The sequence below is a fragment of the Dama dama genome, chromosome 12 (assembly GCF_033118175.1).
Source record: "Dama dama isolate Ldn47 chromosome 12, ASM3311817v1, whole genome shotgun sequence".
NCBI classification, from domain to species: domain Eukaryota; kingdom Metazoa; phylum Chordata; class Mammalia; order Artiodactyla; family Cervidae; genus Dama; species Dama dama.
In genome coordinates, this window is record NC_083692.1 from 20,582,165 (window position 1) to 20,609,495 (window position 27,331).

At 40.1% G+C, this 27,331-nt stretch overlaps 1 protein-coding gene across 13 annotated transcripts in view; it reads right to left on the reverse strand.

The window, feature by feature from the left end:
* Positions 1-27,331, reverse strand: part of SIPA1L1 (signal induced proliferation associated 1 like 1) — a 370,378-nt gene that overhangs the window by 115,933 nt on the left and 227,114 nt on the right. For all 13 annotated transcript variants that reach the window (XM_061156758.1, XM_061156766.1, XM_061156764.1 and 10 more), the window contains one exon: positions 19,436-21,238. In XM_061156758.1, coding sequence (XP_061012741.1) covers positions 19,436-20,933 — 1,498 coding nt within the window. In that variant the 5' untranslated portion in view covers positions 20,934-21,238. The remainder of the gene's footprint in view (positions 1-19,435; positions 21,239-27,331) is intronic.

Sequence of the window (27,331 nt, forward strand, 5' to 3'; positions counted from 1 at the left end):
GACATTCATTATATCCTGTTCATGGACTCCACCCCTGACTCACCAGAAACTCCTCAAACATTCCCCACAAAGCTCAGGAAGGGCAGGTGAGACTGCTATTCTTTGCCGCTGGAGAAATTCACAAAGACACAGGGCCAATACCAATTACTGTCAGAAACCTCAACTTCTCCTCAAGCTGTCCCCGGTCAGCTCTTGCTCCCCTTCTCCACTGCAGATATTTCAAATATTCTCTGTTCTCCTTCAAACTCCCCCCATCTACCTTCTCTAAACTCAGCAGATAATGTTGTCCACATCACAAAGAAAATAAAGAGCCCTTTCAGAAGCAACTGCCTCACTTTCCACCATCTCTCACAGACACTTAACCAGATCCAAACTTTAACTTCCTTCGCTTTATAATATAAACCCAGTCTCTCCTGAAATTCTAGCCTCCACTCAATTCCACCTTCCCAGGGACACTGATGCCCAATCACCCTCCCTGTATCTCCAACTTGCCCTCTCTACCTGCTCATACCCATCACCATTTACTCAGGCTCAGGTCTCCTTCATCTTTAACTGCAACACTTGCCCTCAGTTCCTTACCAACCTGGAGGTTTCTCTTTTCTTCCACTGGAAACTTCTTGAATGAGATACCTAATTCTTCACTTTAGGATTCCCATCATCTGACTGCCATTGCACAGTCACCAGTCAGCCATAAAGTTGAAACAAACAGAAACTCTGGGTCCTTATCTTGTTCAAACTCATCATAACTTGCCAGTGGCATTTCCTTTTTTCTTCCCCCCAGAAACACTTCTAGAAAGTGGCTTCTCCAAAACCACCCTCTCTTGGTTTTTCTTCCACTGGCCCTGCCTCTTCTTACTCAGTTTCTCTTCCTCTTCCCATCTAGAATCTTCTGTCCTCTCCCAATGCTGATTACTCTCAAGAGTTCATGTGTCCACTCCACACGTCTGTGAGCCCTAGATCTTCACATTTAAAAGATATCCCATTCTTTACCAAAAGAAACTCGTGATTTGGAGTCCCATGGCATCTGTAAAAGTGAACCTATCGCCTTCCACACAAACCAAGACAGATCTCCCTGCAACCCCGACTGGAGTAACTGCTACCACATTCCTCTAGCTGCTTATGCCTGACCCCCATCATGCCCGCTGAATTCTAGCTCCTAAAGAGCTCTGTAATCCACCTATTTTCCTCCATCCCACTGCCACTGATTTATCCACATCATCATTCACCTGGATGTTTGCGAGTTTTCTGACAGATTCAGTTCAGTTCAGTCGCTCAGTTGTGTCCGACTCTTTGTGACCCCATGAACCGCAGCACACCAGGCCTCCCTGTCCATCACCAACTCCCAGAGTCCACATAAACCCATGTCCATCAAGTTGGTGATGCAATCCAACCATCTCATCCTCTGTCGTCCCCTTCTCTGCCTGCTCTCAATCTTTCCCAGCATCAGGGTCTTTTCCAATGAGTCAGCTCTTTGCATCAGGTGGCGAGAGTACTGGAGTTTCAGCTTCAGCATCAGTCCTTCCAACGAATATTCAGGACTGATTTCCTTTAGGATGGACTGGTTGGATCTCCTTGCAGTCCAAGGGACTCTCAAGAGTCTTCCCCAACACCACAGTTCAAAAGCATCGATTCTTCTGTGCTCAGCTTTCTTTATAGTCCAACTCTCACATCCATACATGACCACTGAAAAAAACCATAGTCTTGACTAGATGGACCTTTGTTAACAAAGTAATGTCTCTGCTTTTCAATATGCTGTCTAGGTTGGTCATAACTTTCCTTCCAAGGAGTAAGCATCTTTTAATTAGCTTTTCATGATTGGCTTCTAAGATGCAAGCCTGACCATCACTATTAAGTTTCAAACCCTCCGCTGGTTTCCCACCAGTCCTTGGATACTACTCAAGCCTTCTCAAGGGCCCTCGTGGCCTGTCACCAGCCTGTCATTCCAGTTTCAACCTGGACCTTCCATTCATCTGAACTCCGAGAACCAACCATCCTGAACTTGTCAACTCACTGTGCCTGTCTCACCTGAAGCACTCTGTCTAGGACAGTCCACCAACTAACTCCTCTTGACTAAGACCTCGCATCCTTCAGGGTCACATTTGAAATATTATTTAGACATCTTCTCAAAGAGTGCTTGAACAATGAAGCAAAATTAAAGTGTGTACTTAGCATAGTAACGATAATACTTTATTTTAAAACTGGTAAGAGAAATACAAATTAGGGAAACCAAATAATACATTGTAACTGCAAAAATTTAGAAAGGTTACTACAGAAAAACATGAATTTATAAAAATACAAATATTGAACACAATCATTTTAGTATAAAGTGGCAGAAAATATTTAAAAAGAAACTAATCCTACCTAAAAATGAAGAAGGTTGATTTAAAAAAATGAATCACTTAAACTTTTTTGTGTGTCATCATCAAGCCCTGGCTAAATTTTTGTGTGCTTTTTCTTAGTTGCTGAAGAAGTACATTTCTGAGCTGAGGGAATGCTGATGAGACCATTTATAAACTAACTTCTAACACTTTCTTCAGACTCTGTGTTCAAAAAATTCCATCTCTGGTTTGATAACTCTGAGAAGATCTTTTAAAAATTTATATGTGTGTTTTTCAGGAACATCAATTTTCTTTTATTGAAAAAGAGCTCTAGCTGTTATTTCCAAGCAAGCATTTCCATTTGGCCTTCATCTACTTCAGCTCCATCAACAGAGATGGAGATACTGTGGCTTCTGCGTTAAATTCACTACTGGAGATACTCTGGCTTCCTGTGTTAAATTCACTACTGTCATGATCAGACTCTGCTTGTTCAAACAGTCTTTCAACTTGAGTAAGAATTATTCTTACAATAAATGCCTTATTTTTTGGTCCACCGTCCTTTTTTTTTTTTTTTTCCTGTCCCTGAGGATTACAAAACTATAGGGAAAAAAAAATCCTTCTGATGTGAATACAATTTTTTCACTTCAAAACTCGAATGCAAAGTGTAATTTGCCAACAGAGAAGTTTGGTTCAGCAAATTACCTTCAATTCAGTTTTTGAGTCTTTAAACTTTGATCTCAAGACAAATGACTTTTTCATAACTAAAATCTAGCCTTTTAGGATCCTGAGTCTGGCCACTCTTGCTGCTGCCTGTCCTTCAAGCTCACTGGACTATACTGCTTTCCTCCTGGGACCACAGTCTCGGGGCAGCACGCTGCATTGGCTCCACGCTGCAGCATGTGTATTTCTTCCCATCAGCCACGTATTGCACCTCCACCCTCTGCTAGCGCCATGGTATCCATCAAATGCAGAGAGCTCTTCCGGCCATACCTACAATCAGCTTTGTCTTTTGCGGGTGGAGGGATGGAAGGGGGAGAGAAGGTCCAAGTATGGGGGAGATGCAGATGATAAGTGTTCAAGAAAGGCCAGGAAGCCTTTGATGATGAAAGATGGAGAAAGGAAAGGGGCGGGGGGGCGGGGGCAGAGGGGCTGGAGACTAAAGTAGGGTGGATAAATCTGCTGATGGATGAATTGAAATACGGGTATTATACTACCAAAAACAATGATATTTCTGTGCCAGCATACTGGAATGCCAGAACCCAGTACTGCAATCACTACATTAGAATGATATAATGCAGTGCGGTGAGGCACTGTGCCAAGCACTCTAATATTCACGTCAACTATGAAAATATCGGCATTGCCTTCTTTTTCACAGATGCGGCAATTATGATCTAGAGAGAATAAGTCACTTTCCAGCCACAAGCAGTACACAGCAGCACCAGAACTCAGACATATTAAGGATTAACTAGCCAGAGCACACATAAGGCTTTATTTCCTGATGTACTATATTGCCAAGGTTTCACTGTGTTTAAAGGGAGAAATATTAATATTTTACTCATATATCACTGATTCCCCTCACCTTCAGTTTTAGTTTTCATCCTTAGCACCTAAACAAATTTTTAACCTTTAGTTTCAATTAGTTCTGGTTCTTACATTTAAACAAGGATGGTACAAAGAACACCAATGAGTAGTTCTGCTATTACTAGAACATTGCACACAAATAGCCATATTTCTGGCTGACACAGTCACAATAATAAATAATACTTTCACATTCTTAGAGAGGGAACAGAGTCAATAGTTCAAAGCTCCAAATGATTAGATCAAGCACAGTCACATTATCCAGTTATGAGCTACAGATAAGGATATGTGCACAAGGCATAAAAAGTTAGAGGCCTGGCATTTTAATTGCAAAGAAGGAAACAAAAATAAAGTCACAAGAGTTACAGGGCTTCAACCAACAATTTTTGGATTGCTTGTACTGGTTTTCATAATATTTGCAGATTTCACATTAGCATTTCAGTTGTACATTTCCAGAGACCAGCATAATCTGGACTGTTTGTAATTATGAACAAAAATAAATCTTTTTTTATATATAATTTGTAAAAGTATAAAGTTAAAGTTGCTCAGTTGTGTCCGAGTCTTTGCGACCCCATGGACTATAGAGCCCATGGAATTCTCTAGGCCAGAATACTGGAGTGGGTAGCCATTCCCTTCTCCAGGGCATCTTCCCAACCCAGGGGTCAATCCCAGGTCTCCCACATTGCAGGCGGATTCTTTACCAGCTGAGCCACCAGGTGCATGGCTTAAAGTATTTCTTTAGAATTGTCAATTTAGAAATTAAATAGGGAAAATAGACTGATACACAGAAATCAAAGAAACAGAAAGCAAATAAAACAGCTACTATCTCAGGCCTCACAAAATTAGCAACAACACTTCTGAAGGGAAAAATAGTCCTTGGTAGGGCTGGAATACATTCCTTCACTGTTGGTGACACCATGAATTGGTACCAACCATTTTAGAAAGCATTATAGCAACATATGTTAAAGTCATCAAAATGGTCACATGCTAATCTGAATTACCCTAAATGGCTATGTAGAAGGAGAAATGAAAACTCTTCCATTTTCTCTAAAAAAGGCATCTTAATTCACTGTATGACAGGGGTCCTAAAGATACTACTAAGCAGACATACATGGGCCTCATCTATTAGCAGGTTAAAGAATGGAATGACAACAACTTTCCTAGCTGGAATTAAAATCATTTTACCACTCTGAATATTTTAAATTCTTTTTCCCTTGAAATAGTCTACCTGGTGGGCTACAAGTATGTCAGCATCAGTGCAGTCAACATCATAAATTCTACCCTCAATATTTCCATTAGACAGAGAATCTAGATGCAATTGGGAAAACCACTCACCATAGCACATGCTTCTAATAAGGTACTTATCTCTGCCTATTGAGTGCAATTTGTTCAGATATTTCATTTTCGTACAACTTACAACATCTAAATATGACTGACAACTAGGTTACAAAGAGAGAACCGATCTAAAATAATTAAATGGAAAAGAAAACACAAGCAACAACAGTATATTCTTTAAAAATGAAAACACAGATTTGCCAAAGTGGAGGTAATAAGGATTCATGTGTTTGAAGAATGGCTCTTTCTGAGAAAAGCACCACTCAGAGGTTCTGTCTCTGGTCCCCAAAGGGCTCATCCTAATTATAAGGGCGGAGGTTCCATGAGAACTAAATAGCCTAGGACTTTGCATCATAATCAAAAGCAGGTCAGAGTAATGGATGGGGACATTTACACAGGACTGGCCACAGTCCAGAATTCTGTCCCAAAGCATTCCACTAAGCCTGTAATTATGGTTGCATAAGAGTAATTGTCCACATTCACAAAGTGCACAGTACTCTGAAGTTCCAATTCTTCTTTTCCATAGGTAGCTCTTAAAAATTAGGGTGGTCTATTTGAAAAAATTATATCACGTTGTTAGGCTTAAAGCCTCACATGACTAAGCAGCCCTCAGAAGCCCCCCAACCTGCCAATAAAAAGTAGACTTTAACTGAAGTAAGGCCGACACTAATGAATTGCATTCAAATGACGAAAGGAAAAAGTACAAAGAAAACTCTATTTGAAACAAAGGAAAAACAGTATCACTGTCAAAATGGAAGATTTTTAATTGACTATTATCTATGACAAATAGCCAATAATTCTATTTAAATAATTCAGTCTTACTTGTGGTCAATGAAGTTGAAATGTTTTGGACCTACAATAAATATTCTAAAATAAAAACAGCAAATACTCAAGGTAGCCAAGAAAATGTTAAACACTACACAGTCTTAAAATAGGAGTAGAACCTTTCTGGCCTAAGCTTTCTTAAGAACAATTTGGCAATAAAAATCAAGGTTTCCATAAAATTCACACCATTTCACTTACAGGACTCTACCTTATGTAAATAATTGGACATGTCGGGGGGGAAAGTTACATAACAAGAGCATTTATGTAAGGTCAGAGGCTTTTAAACTTGTCTATGGAAAGAAATTAGGGGGTTCATGAACTTGAATGAAAAAATTTTTATCTTTATTTTCACTACCCTCTAAATGAAATGTAGCATTTCCATTAATTATAAATGGAGCCAACCAACTACAGTATCATCAGCTGCACATATGACTTTGACACCTACAGAAATCATGAGATGTTTTCATATCATATTACTGTTGTAGACATATCAAAATATCAATTATTCTCATCACAACTTTGAAATTACAGTAGTTATCAGAACTGATGCTAGATCTTTTTGTTAACATAATAAAAAAGAAGCATCTATGTTAGTATATCACAAAATTTTTAATACTCTTGCAACTGTAGTTTAATATGACTGGTTTGCTTTGTACTTTTATGTACTTAAAAACATTAGTCTAAGGAGAGTCCATAGGTTTCACCAAATTGCCAAAGGGGTTAAATGCCATCCTAAGTGCCCAGAGGTCATCTTAAGTACCAAAAAATACTTAGGATGATCTGATGTAAGAATTATTTATAATAAGGAAGTAGAAAACTTGAATTTAATAACAGGTGGAAGACTTTAAATAAATGATGGCAAAGCCAATTATAGAACCATAAAAAATATATAAAACTATTTAATGATCCTTATCTTATTTAATTAATGAGTATATATGTATTAAAAGAGAAGTAAAGTAACTAGTAATCACACATGATTAATTTCCTTAGTTTCTATAGTTGCTAATTTTTCTGTAATGAATATATATCTTTTATAATAGGAAGATTTTTAAAGTATAAAAAAGTATTTCTACAAATATGGCAATTTTTATAAAAATGGTTTACAAATGGTCACTGAGTAAAAAGAATATTTTAAAAGGTTGCATATTAATATAACTCTTCAGGCTTATTGTTAGTTCACACTAATTTAAAAGCCAGCTTGGGGGGAAAAAAAGTATTTAATATCCAAACGAAAGAAATGACAATGAAACACCTGTTTCTAACTCAATGTCTTTATTTAAGAAAAAAAAAAAAAAAAAATCCTTTTGTACCTCTTTATCAGGGACATTGCAGCAAGATGTCTGTGTAAAATGCTGCTGAAGTATTTGAAAGGAAGTCCCTCAGAAACAGTCAAATTTAGTCACGGCAGCTCATGAGGGCGAGACCATGCAATGTGTCTCAAAAACTCAGCAGAGCCCACCTGCTTCTGCTGATGCTTCTACATCATTGAAAGCTTCTTCTTGATGAGAATGCAGTTATGAAAGTCCCTCCTCTTGCTGTCCTGAGGTTCAGATGCATGGCCTCTCCATACAGAGGAGGGGGCTCCGTGAGAAGATGAGCAAAGGAATTGGTACGATAAAAGAAATGTTTGCTGAGCACCAACTTTTGGTGGCTCTCTGGTATGTGAAATTAACAATGAGGTATGCATTTGAAAGACAGGTGAAGAGCTTGTATTGAAATAACAGATCTAAAGGGCCCTTATGTCCTTGAGACTGCAAAACAAAGAAGAGAAATTCTCTGAGATACATACAGTAGCACGGCATTTGCTCTGATGCACTTTGACACAGGAAGTTGAGGAAGCATTCCCATTTCCTTGTGGATGGTTCCTATGTTAGCTGCTGTTACTGATGGTACCTGAAGGTTTTCTTTTTCACATTTTATCTTGACTGCTTCTGGACTGACAGAAAAGTTGCAAGTATAGTACAAGGAGTTTCCATACATATATCCCTAGCCCAGTCTCCGTCTTATATAACTACATACAGTACAATATTCATTAATCAGAAATCAGGAAATTAATATTCAAATACTCAAATTTCTCTAGTTTTTCCACTATGCCCTTTTTGCTCTGAAATCTCACTTATTATCCCACATTGTATTTAACTGCTGTTATTCCTCCTTAGTTCCCCTTGCAATCTGTTACAGTTCCTTACTTTTTTGTGAACTTGACACTTTTGAACAGTATTTACCACTCAACTTGGGTGTGTCTGGTGGTTTCATGTAATTAAACTAAGGTTATGCATTTTGAGCAAGAGAACCACAGAAATAATGGAACCTCAGTGCATCGTTTCACTGGGTTCATGATGGAGACCATGACAGAGTTCCTTCTATTAAGGTGGCATGTGCCACTTTGTTCAATGTAAAGTCACTATCATTCTTCTTATGATTTACACATATTTGGGGAGGAGTTACTTTGAAATGGTGCAAATCCTATTTCTACTCGTTCCTTCTCAAGGTGTCATCCACTGACTTCAGCATCTATCACTTATGTCTAAGAAGGTTTACAATAGTAAAAATCAGTCTCCGGAATGGTGTTTTGGGTTTATGGGGATCAATTGGTGGTCTTGGTTAATTTCCACAAAACCACCATGACCACACACAGACTTGTCTGTGGTCTCATTTCCTGAAAAGAGGGGAAAAGGAACTGCAACATATTATTCGGTGTCCAAACTGTAACACAAGGTCATATACACAGAGGGCCCTCCCTGCCTCCCTGAAGCTATGAATACAAGATACACTGGCTCCCCAACTCAATAAACTCTGTACTTTGTGCATCAGTACCAAGCATTCCAATTGTGAAATAATTGCTGAGCCTAGCCTAATCTGTTGTAACCCTTGCCTTCAAGGATTGCTTGGACTGGTTATAAACCAGGGCAACCAAAGAAAGCGTTGGGCAGAAACCGGGACACAGGGTGACTGGAACAGTGGTGGGAAAGCACCTGCACCTTGAGGAAGAAGGGGGTTACTCAGAAGCCCAGGAGAGGCAGGAAGACCACCCATCCTGATGCATGGATGGGAGGAAAGGCAGCTCCATGCAGGAGGGGAGCAGGCCAGACCGCTCCCAACCAGGCACCCATGTGGGCTGGTACTGAGCACTGCCTTCACTACCCTCTCGCTCCACACATTCCTCCCTGCTAGGGGGTCTCACCTACTTTTCCAGTGCCAGCCCTCACTTCCCCCACGGAAGGTGAGACCAGCTGAGGAAAAAGACACACAGCGCTGCAAGGAAGCCTGCCTCCTATACCAATCTTCCTTGGCCTTTGTTCATAAACGTGGCAAAGATCAATGGACCAAGGAAAACCAATAGCATAAAAGGAAAAACACACACACACACACACAGAGACTACCACTCAGAAGATACAGATCATGCAAGGGGAAAAAAAAAATTAGAAAAAATTATTTTAATGAATACCAATAGAGAAATGTGGGGTATATAAAATAAGGATAAACTATTAGAACAGTAACTACTGGGAAACAAAAATAATGAATTCCTGGCAAATAAAACTACGATTACTAAAATAAAATCAAAGGGCTGGAGAGTAGAACATATAAAGATACATATCAATTCCTGAACCAAAAGATAAAATTAATATAGAAAATAAAAAGAATTTGAAATTATGAAAGAAAAAAATGGATGATAAAACCAGAGGTTCCATCATCTATCAAGATGGAGTTCCAGGTAGAGGAAATAAAGAGATTATAAAAGATTCTGTTAAATGGTTTTTAAAAATCAGGAAAAAGGGAATTCCCTGGTGGTCCAGTGGTTAGGCTACTTGGTGTTCTCACTGCTGGGACTGGGTTCAGTCCCTGGCTGGGTAACTAAGCCCCTACAAGCTGCAAGGCACAACGCCTCCCACCCCCCCTCCAAAAAAAAGATCAGGAAAAAAATTAATGTTCTAAAATTTCTCATTTGTCTTAACAGTACTCAGGGCAGGCTACAAATACCATGAAGGCAGGTTTATTTGCTTTTGTTCTCTCCCAAGCACCACAGCTGACACAGACTAGATGCTTTAAAAATATCATGCAATAAATGAGTAAATGTATGAATGTGCAGTTGTTAGTTTTTAAAGCTACTTAAAAATATTAAGGGCACTAATTAATAGGAAATTGGGTAATAAATCTGTATGCAAGAAACACATAGGTACATAAAGTACTATATATAAATAAGCAAACGATAGCGATCTATTGCATAGCACAGAGAACTATACCCAATATCTTGTAATAACGTGTAATAGAAAAGAATCTAAAAAAACGTATCTATCCATATAAACGTATACATAACTGAACCACTCTGCTGTACACTTGAAACCACAACAATGTAAATTAAACACACTTGAATTTAAAAACAAGGATGACAACAAAAAAGAAAAGATAAAGAGGATTACAATCAAATACTGAGATCAGGAGAATTACTATCTCAACTCTGAATTATTAACTTTCATAGTAAGCATGTATGTCCTTTTGTTGGATTTGTTTACTGTCTGTTTCCCTCCACCAGAATGTAAGCTCCATGAAGGTGTTTCATTTTATTTCTCACTCCAAGCGTCCTAAATCATGCCGAGAATGATGAAGGCACTCACGCACACGTCACGGCCCCAGATGTGCAATACTTAACATCTTCCTTCCAGAAATGGCTCACAACCCATTCAGCCACTAGAAATGCAATTAGCTGAAAGTCTCCGGCTATAGTATCTTGGGATTTTTCTGTAGTTTTCCAGCCCAGACACACTCTTCCTGGGCAGCCTAACCCTGAGTGTGCCTGACTGACTGCCCAACAAGGGAGCACTCCATCGTTCCTTTTTATTTCACGGCATTGGTTGAGATTTTGTCACATGTGCACAGTGAGCTGAGGCTCCCCCCTGCCCACTTTCATTTCTTCTCCCTTTTTCTTCTCCCTTCCATAGTATCAGACCTGCACTGTGGACTGAAGACCTTCCCAATAAATCCTGCTTCCCCTCCCCTCTTCTTTCACAGGCAGGGCCCCCAGGTCCCCAACAAAGCACTTGCATGCCAATACTGTCCCAGCCTCTGCTTCTCAGAGGACTTGATCAATAGTGTATCTGTTACATGATTGTATCATACCAACACAATCACGTAAGATGCAAATTGTCTGTGATTAGACTCGTGTATTTGGCAAAGACAAGAGGATGAATTTTGAGATGGGGGGACCGGAGATGAAGAGACTAAGACAATGGCCAGGAACTGTGGCAAAAGGCAGCAAGGGCTTGAAGCAACAGACCTGGGACCAGGACCCAGAGAACAGGAAGTCAGCAACAGTGTGGAGGGAGAGGCAAGAGGCCTTCCCAGCTGCCTGGAGGTTTGTATCCATGAGGAGAGGCATCAAAGAGGCTTCAGTGTTTCAAATCCAAGAGACTGATAGTGATGGTGGCACTTACAGCGTGAGGGCAATGACGAGGGTAGGCGTGTTCAGGGAGAAAAAGGGAGAAGCAGTCAAAATCTGTGTCCCAGGTTTCAAGGTGCCGGCTAGATAACCAACCAGATGGAAGCAGGTAAAGGCTGGTGAGGAATGTAGCCAGAACTCAGCAAAAAGCCTTGGCAACAGAGGTCTTTTATTTGGATACAAACGTAGACTAATTACTTTTTCTAAAAAGAGTGTTCTGAAGTCATTCATTATAAAGGAAATATGCAAACTGTGCTAATGAAACAGAAATAGGAAAATAAAAGCCAAGTGGATATAACTATGTTATCAATGAAGGTGGCACAGTTGAGCATCAAATTTTCTTCTGGGAGGTGAAGTAAAACAGGAAGGAGATAAAGTAAAAAAAATAAATAAAATAAAAAAGCAAACAAATAAAACACACCTATCATCAGAAAGGCAGGCATTTAGCAGCTACCAGAAAACAATTCATGGCATCAAATTCTAAAATAAATTCATCATGTGGGAACTTTCTAAAAGGCCGAAGAATGACAAAAAGGCCAGCATTTCCATCATCAGTTCATTGCGAAAGCACACTCTGCTTTTGTATGATTGAATCTTTGCAAGATGACCTTGAATAAAGTCAAGCGTCTGAGCAAAGGTGGCCTTTGGACCGTCTAGCTTGATTTTAAAAACTCAACAGAAAGGAGCAGTTGAGAGGCACACGCCCTTTTAATCAGCTTTCACAAGCCTCTGAACTGACACGGCTCAGGGAATAAGAACTCCTGGATGCCTCACAGATCAGAGTTCAATCAGTGATGTGGCTTGGGAGATCACGGCCGAGAAAGCAGAGGATGCTTGTTTTCCAAAGAGCAAACACGCACACCTTCCTACCTAATGGCCTTCTTGCTACCAGGAGCCCTGAGCAGGTAAAGAAACAGCAGCAAAACCCTCCTAGATGAGTTTCTCAGGAAGTTACTTAGTGCCCCAAATCTCCCTGAAAAGGATTACATAACTAGAGAGCTGCCTTCAAACAAATAAAACACAGTTTATATGCTCTCAATAAAAAAATGAAAGACAAAGGCATGAGAACAGTAAGTTATTACACATGAATAAAATCTTTCCCTATTAGTTTTGGCAGAAATAAACTGTTAAGTTCAAGAACACAGAGCACAACATGGTTTAGGAGAACAGACTTGCTGACTCTGGAGTTTTATCACATACTTGAAATACGACTGTTCACAAAAAACTAACCATAGACTAGTTATCCTTTCCGAACTCGGAGTTACAAGGCATTCCATGGTACTATACTCAAGCGTAATGTTGCTACAGTTACAGAAGAAATAAACAAAATAAGCACAGCACAAATAAGTTTAACTTTAAGGTGTCCTCTGATGTTCTATATGTACCGTACAATAATCCACTAAAACTTACAATAGGTAACGATACACATTTAAAAACCTGAACTTGCAGAATAGTGCCCAATAGCAAAACTGGAGAATATATCAGAGCACTAAAGCTGTCACTTCAAGTACAAATGCAGTTCAGAGTATAAATTCTAAAGAAATGGTAAAGATGGTTGATTAGAAGAGAGTGAAAGGGAAATAAAGAAAACTGGACACTACAGTAGCAACCAAAATCCAAGTAGGCCCCAAACGAATAATCCAGGAGCCCAGCATACTATTCAACCTAACTTGTATACATGTGAGTGTGTGTGTGCAAACACATGTGTGGTGAGGTGTGGCGAGGCAGTGATGTATAGGAGGAGGAAGGTGAACTGCAAAACAATCAAATCTGGTGGTTTCAAGTTATCAGAAGAGTAAGCAGGTGCACAGCATTAGTGTTCATCCTTTCCAGGAATGAGAAAATATTCTTAGATGCTCTTCAGACCTGATAACGGCAGCTGCTTCTGGCCACTGGGCAGGAGGGGAAGGCCTGGCCCCATCACAGCAGCTTCAGTAACCTGACTTTGAGAGTGACATCCCATCTGGCATCAGATGAGCCTATCAGCTCTTTTGATCAATGGAGCACCAAACAGCACGGCGAAAGCCACCCCTGGGCTCCTCTCTTTTCCATTAGTGCACTGTTCCAATGGGATTCAGGGAGGCTGTGTCTCAGACCCTTGCATACGCAGGGAAAAACTGAAACAGTCCTGCCCTGCTACCGTAATCACGGTGACTAAGTAAAAACTCAACACAAAATACATACGCACTCAAAGGGAGATGCCCAGATTAATTTTGATGTTATCATACTGCCTCGTTTGCACCTCTCTAGGAAGGATGTGGTTGCATCACCTGGACTTATCACAATGACAACTTCACCTTGGGGTCTTAATGAGCATTATGTGAGGAGCTCTGCATAAACCACAAAGTAATAACATAATAAATGTTAGCTATGTTATTACCATCATTTAATCCTTGGTGAGTTAGAACCATCACACACACTGGCAAAACAGCAAAGAGAAGTGGGTAAGAGGAAGGACCAGAAAAAAGAAATTGATGGTTTGTTGCTTATTTCAACAGATGCAGACAATGCGTGGATTGCTCTGCTGGGCCAGCATCTTTCCAGCAATGGACTGGGCTCATGAGATGAAGACAAATATCCTCTGAAGTCTCAATTTGCAAAATAATGAAGTTCATAAAAATAACATAATATTTTAAAAATGATGGCAGCTTCGTCGGTCAAAGACAGTTAGATTTCACATATCATGTCAACAATACACACTTCAGTAATGTGAATTTTTCCCCCAGAGACTTAGCCTCAGGGAAATCAGGAATTCATTAAACCCAGTATCTGGTGATTAAGAGGTTGGACTGACAATCAGGTCAGAAATGCTACACCCTGTTGCCGGAAGAGAAATTACACCTGTCATGGATGTACTCCTTCAACAAGAACAGAACCTCTTCCAGGTTCTGATTAGGAAAAATGAGTTAGTGTACTAATTTCAGTGAATCAAGCTATGAATTAAAAGTCATGACAGAATTATTTGTCTAACTATATTTTACACTGTGATGAAAAGTACAGCTATCACTTATATGTGGAATCTAAAATATGATACAAATGAACTTATCTAAGAAATATGTATGACAAAACCCACTGGAAAAAAATAATAATAATAATAAAAAAAAAAATTAAAAAAAAAAATAAAATAAAAAGCAGAGACATTACTTTGCTGACAAAGAAAAAAAAAAAATAAACACAATTACTTCTTCATAAAAAAAAAAAAAAAAAAAAAGAAATAGAAACAGACGTACAGACATAGAGAACAGACATGTAGTTGCCCAGGGAAAGGGGATGGGGAAGGGATGCAGTGAAAGTCTGGGATTAGCAAACGCAAACTATTATATACTGAGTGGATAAATGACAGGTTCTACTGTATAGCATAGGGTATATTCAACATCCTGAGATAAAGCAAACGGAAAAGAATATGAAAAAAAATGCATGTGTGTATAAACAATTCACTTTTCTGCACAGAATTAACACATTGCAGATCAACTATACTTCAATAAAATAAATTTTAAGAAAAGTACAGATACTACACAAAGTTTGTAATACACAGAGTTTAAGAGGGTTAATTTCGGCTTCAAGTTATTCAGATCCACAATCTGTTGTATCTTCTTTGTAACAAATGATGTACCTGATTTGAAAATCTGTATGGCCCAAGAAAACACAGCAGGTGCTCTGTGACACTGTCCTCCTGCACCAGTTTCATGTATTAACTATTGTTCTATGTTTCCTCTGTAAACCTCGATGATAAACGCCCAATGACACTAGCAGGCACTCTCTGGAGCCACACACACTTTCTGCTCCTACCAGCTGGACTCCATGCTGACTTCAAGAGTCAAGCTGTGTCTTCCCAAACCAGTTTATGCCAGCTGACTTGTTATTGTAATTATGAAATTTAATTAAATATTATGAAAGTTGATGGAATATGAGCACAAGAGATAAATCTTGTTTCTTATTAAAAACTAAATTGAAGGCTTTGGAAAGACTTCATAAAAGCAAGTCATTAAAAGGAAAGCTATTGGATTAGATGTGGGCAAAACCTATAAAAAAAGGAGAAAAACATTTTAAATCTAAGATTCTGTAAGATTCAGGGTGTTTTGCTACTGTCTATGTTTATACTGTTAATACAAGGTAGAATTCAAAATAGCAGAATCACTGTTAAAGAAGCACCCTTGGCCTCACCAAAATTTAGCAAATATATATTTATTATTATTATATAGTTTAGTGAAAATAAGATATTTTGAGTATGTATACATCTGCAAGATTCCCTGTCTTAACGATTTTTTTAATTAAACAGTTCCAATTATGTTAGCTAAGAGGGTATGGTCTGTCTATAGATAGAAAGAGGGTTTAAATAAGAAATTTCTTTGAATTCGTTGCTCTTAAATTTATGAAGTGTTATGATCTAAACTGGATTACCGTGGAATACAGGTGTTCAAAGTTTTATTCCTTACTTTTGAAAGACAAAATACTTTGAACAAAATTCTACCAGATTTAAAGATAAAAACACTCTCCTTCCTTTAGTCTAATATAGTACAGAGCAGAGCAAAGCAGTCAAGAACATGATTCTGGTTGGACACCCCAAAGGTGAAATACTGGCTCCAGTACTATTAACTTCAATGACAGCTTAACCACTGAAACCAGTCACACAAACCACAGTTTTCTCATCTGGAAAATGCCTTCAATAATTATATCTATACCACAGGGGGCATCAACACACTGAAATGAGAAAATGCACGTCAAACCACACGGTAAGTTTCTAGTTCACAGTAAGTGCTCATAATGTTCATTAACGTGATTATATTACCTAGAGCCAGACATCCTGGAATGTGAAGTCAACCGGGCCTTAGGGAAGCATCACTACAAACAAAGCTAGTGGAGGTGATGGAATTCCAGTTGAGCTATTTCAAATCCTAAAAGATGATGCTGTGAAAGTGCTGCACTCAATATGCAGCAAATGTGGAAAACTCAGCAGTGGCCACAGGCTGGAAAAGGTCAGTTTTCATTCCAATCCCTAAGAAAGGCAATCCCAAAGAATGCTTAAACTACCGCATAATTGCACTCATCTCACACGCCAGTAAAGTAATGCTTAAAATTCTCCAAGCCAGGCTTCAGCAATACGTGAATCATGAACTTCCAGATGTTCAAGCTTGTTGTAGAAAAGGCAGAGGAACCAGAGATCAAATTGCCAACATCCGCTGGATCATGGAAAAGGCAAGAGAGTTCCAGAAAAACATCTATTTCTGCTTTATTGACTATGTCAAAGCCTTTGACTGTGTGGTTCACAGTAAACTGTGGAAAATTATGAAGGAGATGGGAATACCAGACCACCTGACCTGCCTCTTGAGAAGCCTGTATGCAGGCCAGGAAGCAACAGTTAGAACTGGACATGGAACAACAGACTGGTTCCAAATAGGAAAAGGAGTATGTCAAGGCTGTATATTGTCACCCTGCTTATTTAGCTTATATGCAGAGTACATCATGAGAAATGCTGGGCTGGAGGAAGCACAAGCTGGAATAATCAAGATTGCAGGGAGAAACATCAATAACCTCAGATATGCAGATGACACCACCCTTATGGCAGTAAGTGAGGAAGAACTAAAGAGCTTCTGGATGAAAGTGAAAGAGGAGAGTGAAAAAGTTGGCTTAAAGCTCAACATTCAGAAAACTAAGATCATGGCATCCGATCCCATCATTTCATGGCAGATAGATGGGGAAACAGTGGAAACAGTGGCAGACTTTGCTTTTTGGGCTCCAAAATCACTGCAGATGGTGACTGCAGTCATGAAATTAAAAGACACTTACTCCTTGGAAGGGAAGTTATGATCAACCTAGACAGCATATTGAAAAGCAGAGACATTACTCTGCCAACAAAGGTCTGTCTAGTCAAGGCTATGGTTTTTCCAGTAGTCATGTATGGATGTGAGAGCTGGACTATAAAGAAAGCTGAGCACAGAAGAATTAATGCTTTTGAACTGTGGTGTTGGAGAAGACTCTTGAGAGTCCCTTGGACTGCAAGGAGATCCAACCAGTCCATCCTAAAGGAGATCAGTCCTGGGTGTTCATTGGAAGGACTGATGCTGAAGCTGAAACTCCAGTACTTTGGGCACCTGATGCGAAGAGCTGACTCATTGGAAAAGACCATGATACTGGGAGGGATTGGGGGCAGAGGGAGAAGGGGACGACAGAGGATGAGATGGTTGGATGGCATCACTGACTCAATGAACATGGGTTTGGGTAGGCTCCTGTGATGGACAGGGAGGCCTGGCGTTCATGGGGTCGCAAAGAGTCAGACATGACTGAGCGACTGAACTGAACTGAACTGGGCAAAAGAGCCAACTACTATTAATACATATGTAAGATTATAAGTAACATGTTCTCTCCTGTGTTAGAATGTCAGTTCTTTAGGAAGATGGCCTCCTCTACAGACAGCTCACAAACACCTGTGGAAAACTTCTCCAGGCTTAGTAAAAAAGGGATTTTCAGCAAGGGGCAATTTCCTAGAGGACATTTGGCAATATCCAAATGGAGACATTTTAGGTCATCACAAGTCAGGGTACCTCTTGGCATCTAGGATGTAGAGGCCAGGGACACTGCTAAACATCTTATATCCCAGAATGTGTAAGACTATAGGATGTAACACACAAAGAATTATCTGGCCCCAAATACCAAGATGGCAAGGTCAAAATACTCTGTACCCTTAAGGACAGAATAAGAAAGAAGTGATTTCTAAAATCTGAACTCCAGGAAGTTTTCTGAGAAAATAAAGATGGCTTACCAAGGAAGTCGGGATTTTCATTATATTAGTTCCAGGACCTTTGCCATAGATGTTTAAGAGACGTTGATGCTGAGCACTGAGACAAGGCTCCTTTGGTCAATAAACCCTTGTGAATAGAGCCAATCATGCAATAACCTTACAATAAACTTTATTTTAAAGTAAGCAATGTCATACAGCTAGCACACTAGAATGAAGTACTAGAAATGAAAATTCATTTGGAAGAATAAATCTCAAAAGGACTGAAAACCCCCAAATAGTAGGTGGGAAATTGAAAGACCACTGTAGTAGCTTGTATTCCAGGGGCCTCTCACTTGGTCTCAACGCAGAGATTACTGAGCTAGCTAGTGGACCACAGGTGTACGTTCTTCCTCGGAGAGCATCTTGTCTCCTAGCTCAGGTACTTGCACGACAAACTCATTCTTCAATTAATAATGCTGCTCAAAAACACTATTAGAAAGCTCCTAAGAGTTCATTTAAACTACCTGTCAGTGAATTCACAGAGTTTTCTTAAAAGCATGAGATAAAACTGTATGTCTACAGCACAATTCAACAATATAGATATATATTTCCCCCCAAAGCAGAAAAAGAAGTCATCAACATGCTAATGGTACTTCTCATTCCAGTGCCTTTTATACTTAAATCTAGAAGACCAAGGTTTGATTCCCAACTCTGAGATTTTTGTCAAATAATAAAGTTCTCACTAAAATGCCTGTGAAATGAATGGGAATGTATTATAATTGTCATTGAGTGATGAGAACATTGATGGAGAAAAGAAATGGCCCTGTACCGATTGTAAAAGTACTAAACAAATAAAAAACCTGCACTAAGATTGCTTTTGAAACCCTTTAAAAGCTGTATTTAAAATATTTTTAACTCTATATGATATTTATCCCTAAAGGTGACATAGCAAGTCTTCTACGTAAAGATTACAATTTCATCCACTGAATCAAAGGTTTTTTACCTAATAAAATTAATACACTGTATACAAGATATTTAATATATCTAAAAGGAGAAAGTAACTCACAAAATGCAAACAAAAATACACTGCAGCAAACAGCTAACTCTTTCACCATCAAGAGAAGGCATTCATGCAAATCTTCCATCACACTGCCTTACAAAACCTAATAGACAGTACTCCTTTTCAGAAAGTATGGCAAAAGAAAATTAAAGATCTCTACTCACCCTTCTGATAGAAGAACTTCCTGTAATAGTAGGCGCCGAGATCCACGTGTTCCACGATGTATCTTTTCACCCGATCCAGGTGTAACACCAAGTTCTCCTTGGGCACTTCGAGTACTGCCACACCTGCGTTTGTACAATGGGAGCTGAGTGTCGACTCAAAGGAGGCACTTTCACACCCACTAAAGGAACCGGAATTTGATTTGGACAGGCTGATCTTCCTTTCCCCTTCTCCACCAATCTCATTCCGAAAATACGGACAGCTCATCACCAGTTCATTGCTTTTATCATCTCCCTGGTCCATGCTGAGGCTTCCTTTGGAATTCAGGTCCTCTGTGCTGCCCATCGGGGAGCTGAAGCTGGCCGAGTGTGACAAAGGCCCTGAGACCAAGGATGCCACCGCAGCTGCCGAGGCCCCTGTGGTGGTGTTTCTCCTCTTAATTACATTGTGCCTGTTCATAATCGCCTCGTTCAAGTCAAATAAGATACTCTGGACATCATAGTGGGCAAAGCACTTCGGGCATGTCCAGGGCCTGACAGAGTCTTCCGATCGGTTATCTTCAAGATCCGACGACTTCCCAAGTTCCTCACCTTTGGCATTGCGTAATTTACGAAAAATGGAGGAGTCTCCAGTTTCCGACTTGGAGCGCCGCTTGAGTGGTTTTTCCCTTTCCTTAAAGAGCCTGAGGTTCTCTCTCTGTGAGATGGGCCCATCTATCACATCCAAGGAGAAACCAGAACCCTTGCCCCCACTGGCGATGAGAAAGTCACTGAGCTTGGTCGGAGTGGGACCTCGATCAGACTTGTCCTCTTTGTAGCCCTTTAACAAGTCAAAGAAGCTTTCTCCGGACGTTCCCTGCTTATCGATCGAGGATGTGCTACCGTATTCCCTGTGCAGCGATGGCCCCGTCTTGTAGGTGGGCGAGATACATTCATCAAAGCTATCCACGTCAAGTTCACTTATGGTGATGTCGCTGTTGCTGCGCTGCCGGATCCGGCGCAGCGCCTTCCTGGGGGAGCTGGGGTAGGCTTCGGGCATAAGAAATCTGGAGTCCATGCTCTCCGACGGCCGCGTCTTGTTCTTCAGCGTGTTCTGTATGCTTTTTAACATGGCTGAGTCACTGGAATTGAGGCTTACAGAACTTCCCTGACTCACAGGACTGCTTTTGGAGGACAGGCTCTCAAGGCAACTTGAGGTTTCTATTTCCTGGCTTGAACGGCTAGATTCTTTTACGTTTTCCTTTCTGGGGGGCCAATCCGCAATCCTTGCCCGAACCCCCATCTTTGGGACTCCGGGGGTCGAAGTTATATGGTGAGAACCTTCACTTCGGGGGGGCCCTACAGGAGCCATCACAGATGACCCTAAGCTGCCGTTTTGGGACCTGAAACGTCGCATGTAGAAGTCGTCTGTGTGGACTTTGGGGGTGCCATCTGCGCCCACAACGGACGCCCTTTCAGTGGCAACCGGCCTCTCTGTCTGTGACCGTTTCAGGCTGGTCATGATGCAAAAGCAATTTGACTTAAATCCCCACAGAAAGGACCATCATACCTAAGTTTTAAATGTGCACTTCCCTTTTGGAGAATGGCTTCCAGAAAATACAGCAGTTGCACGAGATCTTAATCTTTTTCATTTAAAAGGTTAAAATAACTCATCTTCAAATCTCTGAAAATCCAGATCAGATCTGTAGAACATTATAATCCACAAGAGTTCCTTTGCTTTACTTTGATAGATGGCTTTCTTTCAGAAAGAACTGAATGGAACTTGTATCACTGGGACTCTGTGATTGCCATAATCCCATGCTTTCTCTAAAAGAGAGGAGGACAATTTGGATTAGCATTTAATAAAGTACATCTAAAAATAAGTATGCAATTGCCAAAACCAGATACATGCAAATAAAAGAGTCAGTAACGGATTGTGGCTCACAGTTTACAGCCCATATTTTTAGTAAAGCAGATTTGAAAGCATTTAATAATATCCATCATTTAAATTACATATATTTTAAAAGACTATTAATACTTCAGCTTAATTGAACTGTTTCATATCATTAGAAGGCAGTGAGGGATCTTGTTCCAGGACATTAGCCCAAGTACAGACCACAGACAGACTCCAGTGACCTCTAACAATGTAGACTATCATGAACCGCTGTGTTGACCAGAAGTTCACGGCATAACCAACAGAGTTCCATAATTAGAGCAACATACAGCTTTTTAACAAGACTAAAAATTGAAAAATTATGTTACGGAATATGTCGCAACACTTACTTTTTAACCTCTTCTGTATTCCAAAATTCAAACTTAGTTTTCTGTTTCTTTACAAAGGCTTAACAGAGTTGGCAAGAGCAAATACAATAGAGAGAAAATAAACACGGTTTTCCCCAAGCCATTCTACCCATTAGCATGCTTCAGTAATTCCCCCGGGTTTATTACTTACCCCAAAGAGCAGAATTTCAGAATGCATCCAGCATTTTCCACCACCTCTTCCCAGAGCTCTCTTTCCTTCTATCTACCCTTAAAGCTACCAACGTTTCACTAATTAGCAAAATGCCTGCATTTCCTTACGCATTGCAACCCACCCCACCCTTCGGTGCTAATTTATGAAGACAGCAGAAACCAAAAGCTGCTGTAGGCAGACCTCTCCATGTCCCCCAGTCGACGACAGAGAAGTGCTAACATCCTTCCAGGTGATGGGCAAAGAAAACCAACTTCCTCAGGAGCACGTCAATCAGGAGGCAAGAGGCACAGATTCTGAGCACAAAATCCTGCATGGTTGCGTACATCCTGAAAATAAAGGCAGAGGACCCTTTTCCAAGGCTCCACAAATTACACAAGAGGTGGCCTTTAAATTCCTGCCAAATGCATGTTTGCAAAGACGCTGCTGATCCAGCACTGCGCTGCCGGGGCCGCATTGTCTACAAATCACGGCTGACACCCAGGCCGACCCGGGTTCGCTGCGCTCCGCTCCCCAGCAACAAGCACTTACTTCCACGATAATTAAGCATTTCGCTAGTCGGCTTCCTGCCTCCCAGGCAGCCGCTTTAATTTCTCCTGTGCTATGCAGCATCATTTTAGAAGACTCGCTGCTATTTAAAGGCTGGAACATTTAGGGGTGTTTCAAAAATGCACGCCGCCTGCAGAACACAGGGCCAAAGGAGCTCCAGCTGGCTGCTTAGACCAGCCCCACACAGAAACGCCAATTGTTTTCTCTCTGGCTCCTCTTCACCATCTTTTGTGAAAGGGATAATGGTTTTGCACCACTACCCAATGAAACCTGACTTTCGACCTCTCTAGATACTTCTACCATCAGATTGCTATAATTTGACTGTATATCTGGGAACTGTCCAGGATCCTCTTGAACTGTAAACCTTCAAGTGGAATAATGTGCTAACTGTTGCTTGCGTCTGAAAGAGACCATGTGGCCACAGCCAAGGTTTAAGAAGTGCTCCTTATAAAATGGAAGGAAACTGGGCAACCGAACCAAAATGCAAAGTAAACACTAGCCCATCTCAAAGGGAAAAAAAAAAAAAAATCTTTTGACAACCCCAAACCACAATTTATGAGCTATTTTGTAACTAGGGAAAAAAGAAGCTGTTTATTTCAATGAAACAGCTTTCAAAGAAAAAATATACTGACATACAAGATAATTCTCAATAGATTCTTATGAAAATCAGATGTTTTCAATGCCTCTCACAAACTCACAGAAATCCAAATAAATCATCTATCGTTCCCAGAACTGACGTTCTCTAAAAGGCCAGTGCACCAACCCCCCAGGGTAAAGACTCATTCGTGCCACATTTCGTTTCCCTTAGAATAGAGTTCACCGCAGGACTGTCTTTTTTAGTATCTGTGAAGTTTATAGGTCAGCACGAAAATACAGTAAGTAGCACCGACTTGGAAATACCTGCTCTTGGTGGTCACTACTCCGGGATTCCCGTTCAGAAGCACCGCATATGCTTCCTGGGTCTTTTTAACAGGTTTAAAAAAATCTTACACAGTGGGCTTCCCTGGTGGCTAAGTGGTAAAGAATTGGCCAGCCAATGCAGGAGACATGGGTTCGATCCCTAGCCTGAGAGGATCCTACATGCCGTAGAACAAGTAAGCCTGTGTGCCACAATGATGGAGCCAGCGATCTAGAGCCTGGGAGCCGCAACTAAGGAGCCCACGTGCTACAACTCCTGAAGCCCACCTGCTCTAAAGCCTAGGCTCCACAACAAGAGAAGTCAATGCAATGAGAAGCCCACACACCGCAACTAGAGAGTGGCCCCCACTCGCTGCAACTAGAGAAAAGTTCTCACATCAGTGAAGACTCAGCACAACCAAAAATAAATAAAATTATTCAAAAAATCTTAGAGAAATGTTTCTTTGTAATTTAAAATAAATGCCAGGACTCCTGCTACATCTTGACTACGGTAACTGTTATCGTTCAATTTCAAAATACACGTGGGCACATACCGGAGAGAGTGCCCACCGTTAAACGACCTGAAAAATCTGAGGAGGTTCAAGATGGGACAACTAAGTTACATAACAGATTTTGTTTTCTTGTCATGGAGACTTTTTTTCCTTTTCTCTTTTCTTTTTTCCTCTCTTTCCTATCCTTATTTATAGCAACAAAGCCCTTCAGGCACAAAAGGAACTTTAGACACAGACGAGCATCTACAGAACATATACGCTCTGTGTTTATTCAAGTACTAACTGAAAATAATGGTGCCATCCATGTGTAATATGACACCACATCAATAATACCTAAAACCTATTCCTTGGGGTTAATGGAAATAGCAAACATATGCTAACAATGATTAGCAATTCTCTTAGTTATCAGCAAACCTGCTTAAGCATCACTAAATATGGTAAAAAAACGGATAGAATTAAGTAGACGAGCAGTACTAATTTATTGCATGTCACTTCTATCTGTTGAAAGAGTAAACTGTTTAAAAAATATCCTTGTTATATGTTTAATTTTACAGCTCTAGGTAGTACTTGAGTCCATGGTGGATCCATTTAGCTAGAATATCAATCCCACTGTTTAGTTCTGTGAGCTCCGGAAACTCTCTCAGCTAAGGAGAAGGCACAGTCTACTAACTGAAAATCTTTCCATCACTCAAGGTCTATCACCACGTAACCTACCGCAGTTTTCTGATAAGACCATTCTTTCAAAGGAAGTGCCTCCTCCTCTCCAGTAAATCACCCCCGTCTTTCTGCATTAACTTCTGAGCATGGACCACACACTTGGTGCTAGGGATATTTGGGGAAACAGCCCCTCCCTCCAAGGGAGGCTACAGGTGTAAAAACAGTCCCTGTCATCCAGGCTCACTGGGACATTTACATTCTTGACCTCTCTAGCCTTCCTGAAATTCTGTCTTCTCTAGGCCTTCATGACGAATACATTCTTCTTAATTTCTGGTGCCTCCTCAGGGTCACTGGTGGCTCCATTTAAAAGCAAGTGATTCCAGGGTGGTACCCTTGGTTTAATTCTCTTACTATTCTTCAGAGTTTTTGAAGGTGCTGTAAAGGGTGTTAGTATTAGGATGTATTTGAGCACCAAGTGCATTAGGATGAGATCGCAGACCTGGGGACACTGGAGTAAAAATATTACTCTGGAAACGAGGGTGTTGACTTGGCTGGATCAGTTGCCTGTGTAACTGAACGAAGCAGAATTGGGAAACTGAGTGGGGGAGATAGCTGCATGGTAGCCAGTACTGTCTGGAGATGTCACAGATACCCACAGCTTTATTTATTTATTTATTTATTTTGATACCCACAGCTTTAAATATATTATCTCTATGCAGTTACCTCCAAATCTTTTCTCATGACCCTTTCCCTTAAATTACAGATAAAATATATGCAAGTGCTCATTTGATATCTTCCTTATTTATCCACTTTCAACATGAATTATTAAGCAGAAAAATGGGAAAATAAAATTTTTCCAAGAAATAAATGAGTGATAAGGAAGTGAGAACAATAAATAATTGAAGGAACCAAAGGAAAGGAACAACATGGGAAACTTTCTTTGTGCCAAGGGCATAAAAATAGTTTAAAGGTTACACAAGAAGACGTGGGAAGGAAAGAAAACAAAAAACGAACAACTTACAGTTCCTGCCCTGAAATAATCTAAGTACAATATGGTACGTTCACTAAAAAGATGTAGTGTGCATACTTAGTTGTGTTCAACTCTTTGGGACCCTACAGACTGGGGCCTGCCAAGCTTCCCTGTCCATGGAATTTTCCAGGCAAGAATACTGGAATGGGTTGTCATTTCCTCCTCCGGGGATCTTCCTGACCCAGGGATGGAACTTGCATCTCCTGCATTGGCAGGCAGATTTTTTTTAACCACTGAGCAACCTGGAAAGCCCATGAAAAGATATAGCATTCTTCACCAATTACCTCTGTATTTCAAAATGGGATGTTGGTAGGTCCTTTAATTGGCACAGCCTCAGATACAGGACCAACTCTCAATGATTCCAGGCAATAGATGAAATTTTGATGATGAATAACTATATAAATATCCTGAGATTACACAGATAAACAATGTGAATATTTATGAAAGTGTCAATGTAAATAGTTTATTAAGCTGTATATACAGACTTAAAATATCCATAAATATTCTTTAGAATATAATAGGAAACTTTATTTTAAAACAGAAATATTACATCACAGTGTTTGGACATTAGATTAGCTATGATAACCAAATAAAGCCAATGATTTCCTTTACCTCCCTTCTTGGCTTTCCTGAATTATAGTCACAGTACATAAAAGTAACATCTCAGATAGAAGGAACGTCTCACTCTTTCAAATCAGCCTTGAAACACGTACAAACATCTCCATGCAATGTCCTGGATAATTTAAGCTTTATGAATCAGCATTTAACTTTTTAGACTGGAATTTCCCCCTTCTTTCATTTCCGTTCTGTCTCCTCAACAAAAATCAGGAAGGATTGGGAAGAGAGGAGTTGATAAGTCTAGTTCCTGCTCTCCAAATGTTCACTATCTAAAAAAGACAACGCTGATGAAGTAGATTCAAATAATTTGCCCTCAAATTACCAAAGTGAATAAAGAAGTTATAGATACAAAACATACATAAACAGATGAATTTACATTTGAGTTTAGAGATAGCAATTGAGATAGAGATAGAGAAAGCAATTTAAAATGTACTTGTTTTGATAAAGAGCAAAAGAAAGAATAACATTTGCCTCCCAACTATCCTCCAAACAAAAAGTTTGAGGAGGAAGGTTACATTTCAAAGGTCTAGTAAGGCTTGAACATACTTTGTATAGCTGCAGGTGAAGGAAACAACATGAAAATTTGGCAGCAAGCTTGATGGCAGAAGAGGGGTGATAAAATATAAAGGATTTGAAAAAAAAATTTTTTTTTTAAATAAAATTTAAAAGGTTTGGAGTCAGACACATGGTAAGAATTACTGATGGGTAAGAAAATGATTCAACAGCTGGCAAAATAAAGGAGAACAGAAATAAATGTGAACATTTATCTTATTTGAATATGAGAAAACTCAGGCAATAAGCAATTAATATAATGCCAAGAGGAGGAGGTTGTGAGGAGGAGCTTAAAGTAAAGAGGTAAAAGGTAAAACGTAGTTAATAGAAAGGTAACCATGAACCAGAATTATTAGAGGAAAAACAGCATTTGAGGTACAGCAAATGAATACTTGAGGGCGGGAGAAGAAGGGGACGACAGAGGATGAAATGGTTGGATGGCATCACCAACTCAATGGACATGGGTTTGGGTAGACTCCGGGAGTTGGTGATGGACAGGGAGGCCTGGCGTGCTGTGGTTCATGGGGTCGCAAAGAGTCGGACACAACTAAGCGACTGAACTGAAATAAATACTCTCAAGGAAAAGAAATCAGAGCTCATCAGGGGCATGAAGAATCTGTGGCTGCCATCCAGGA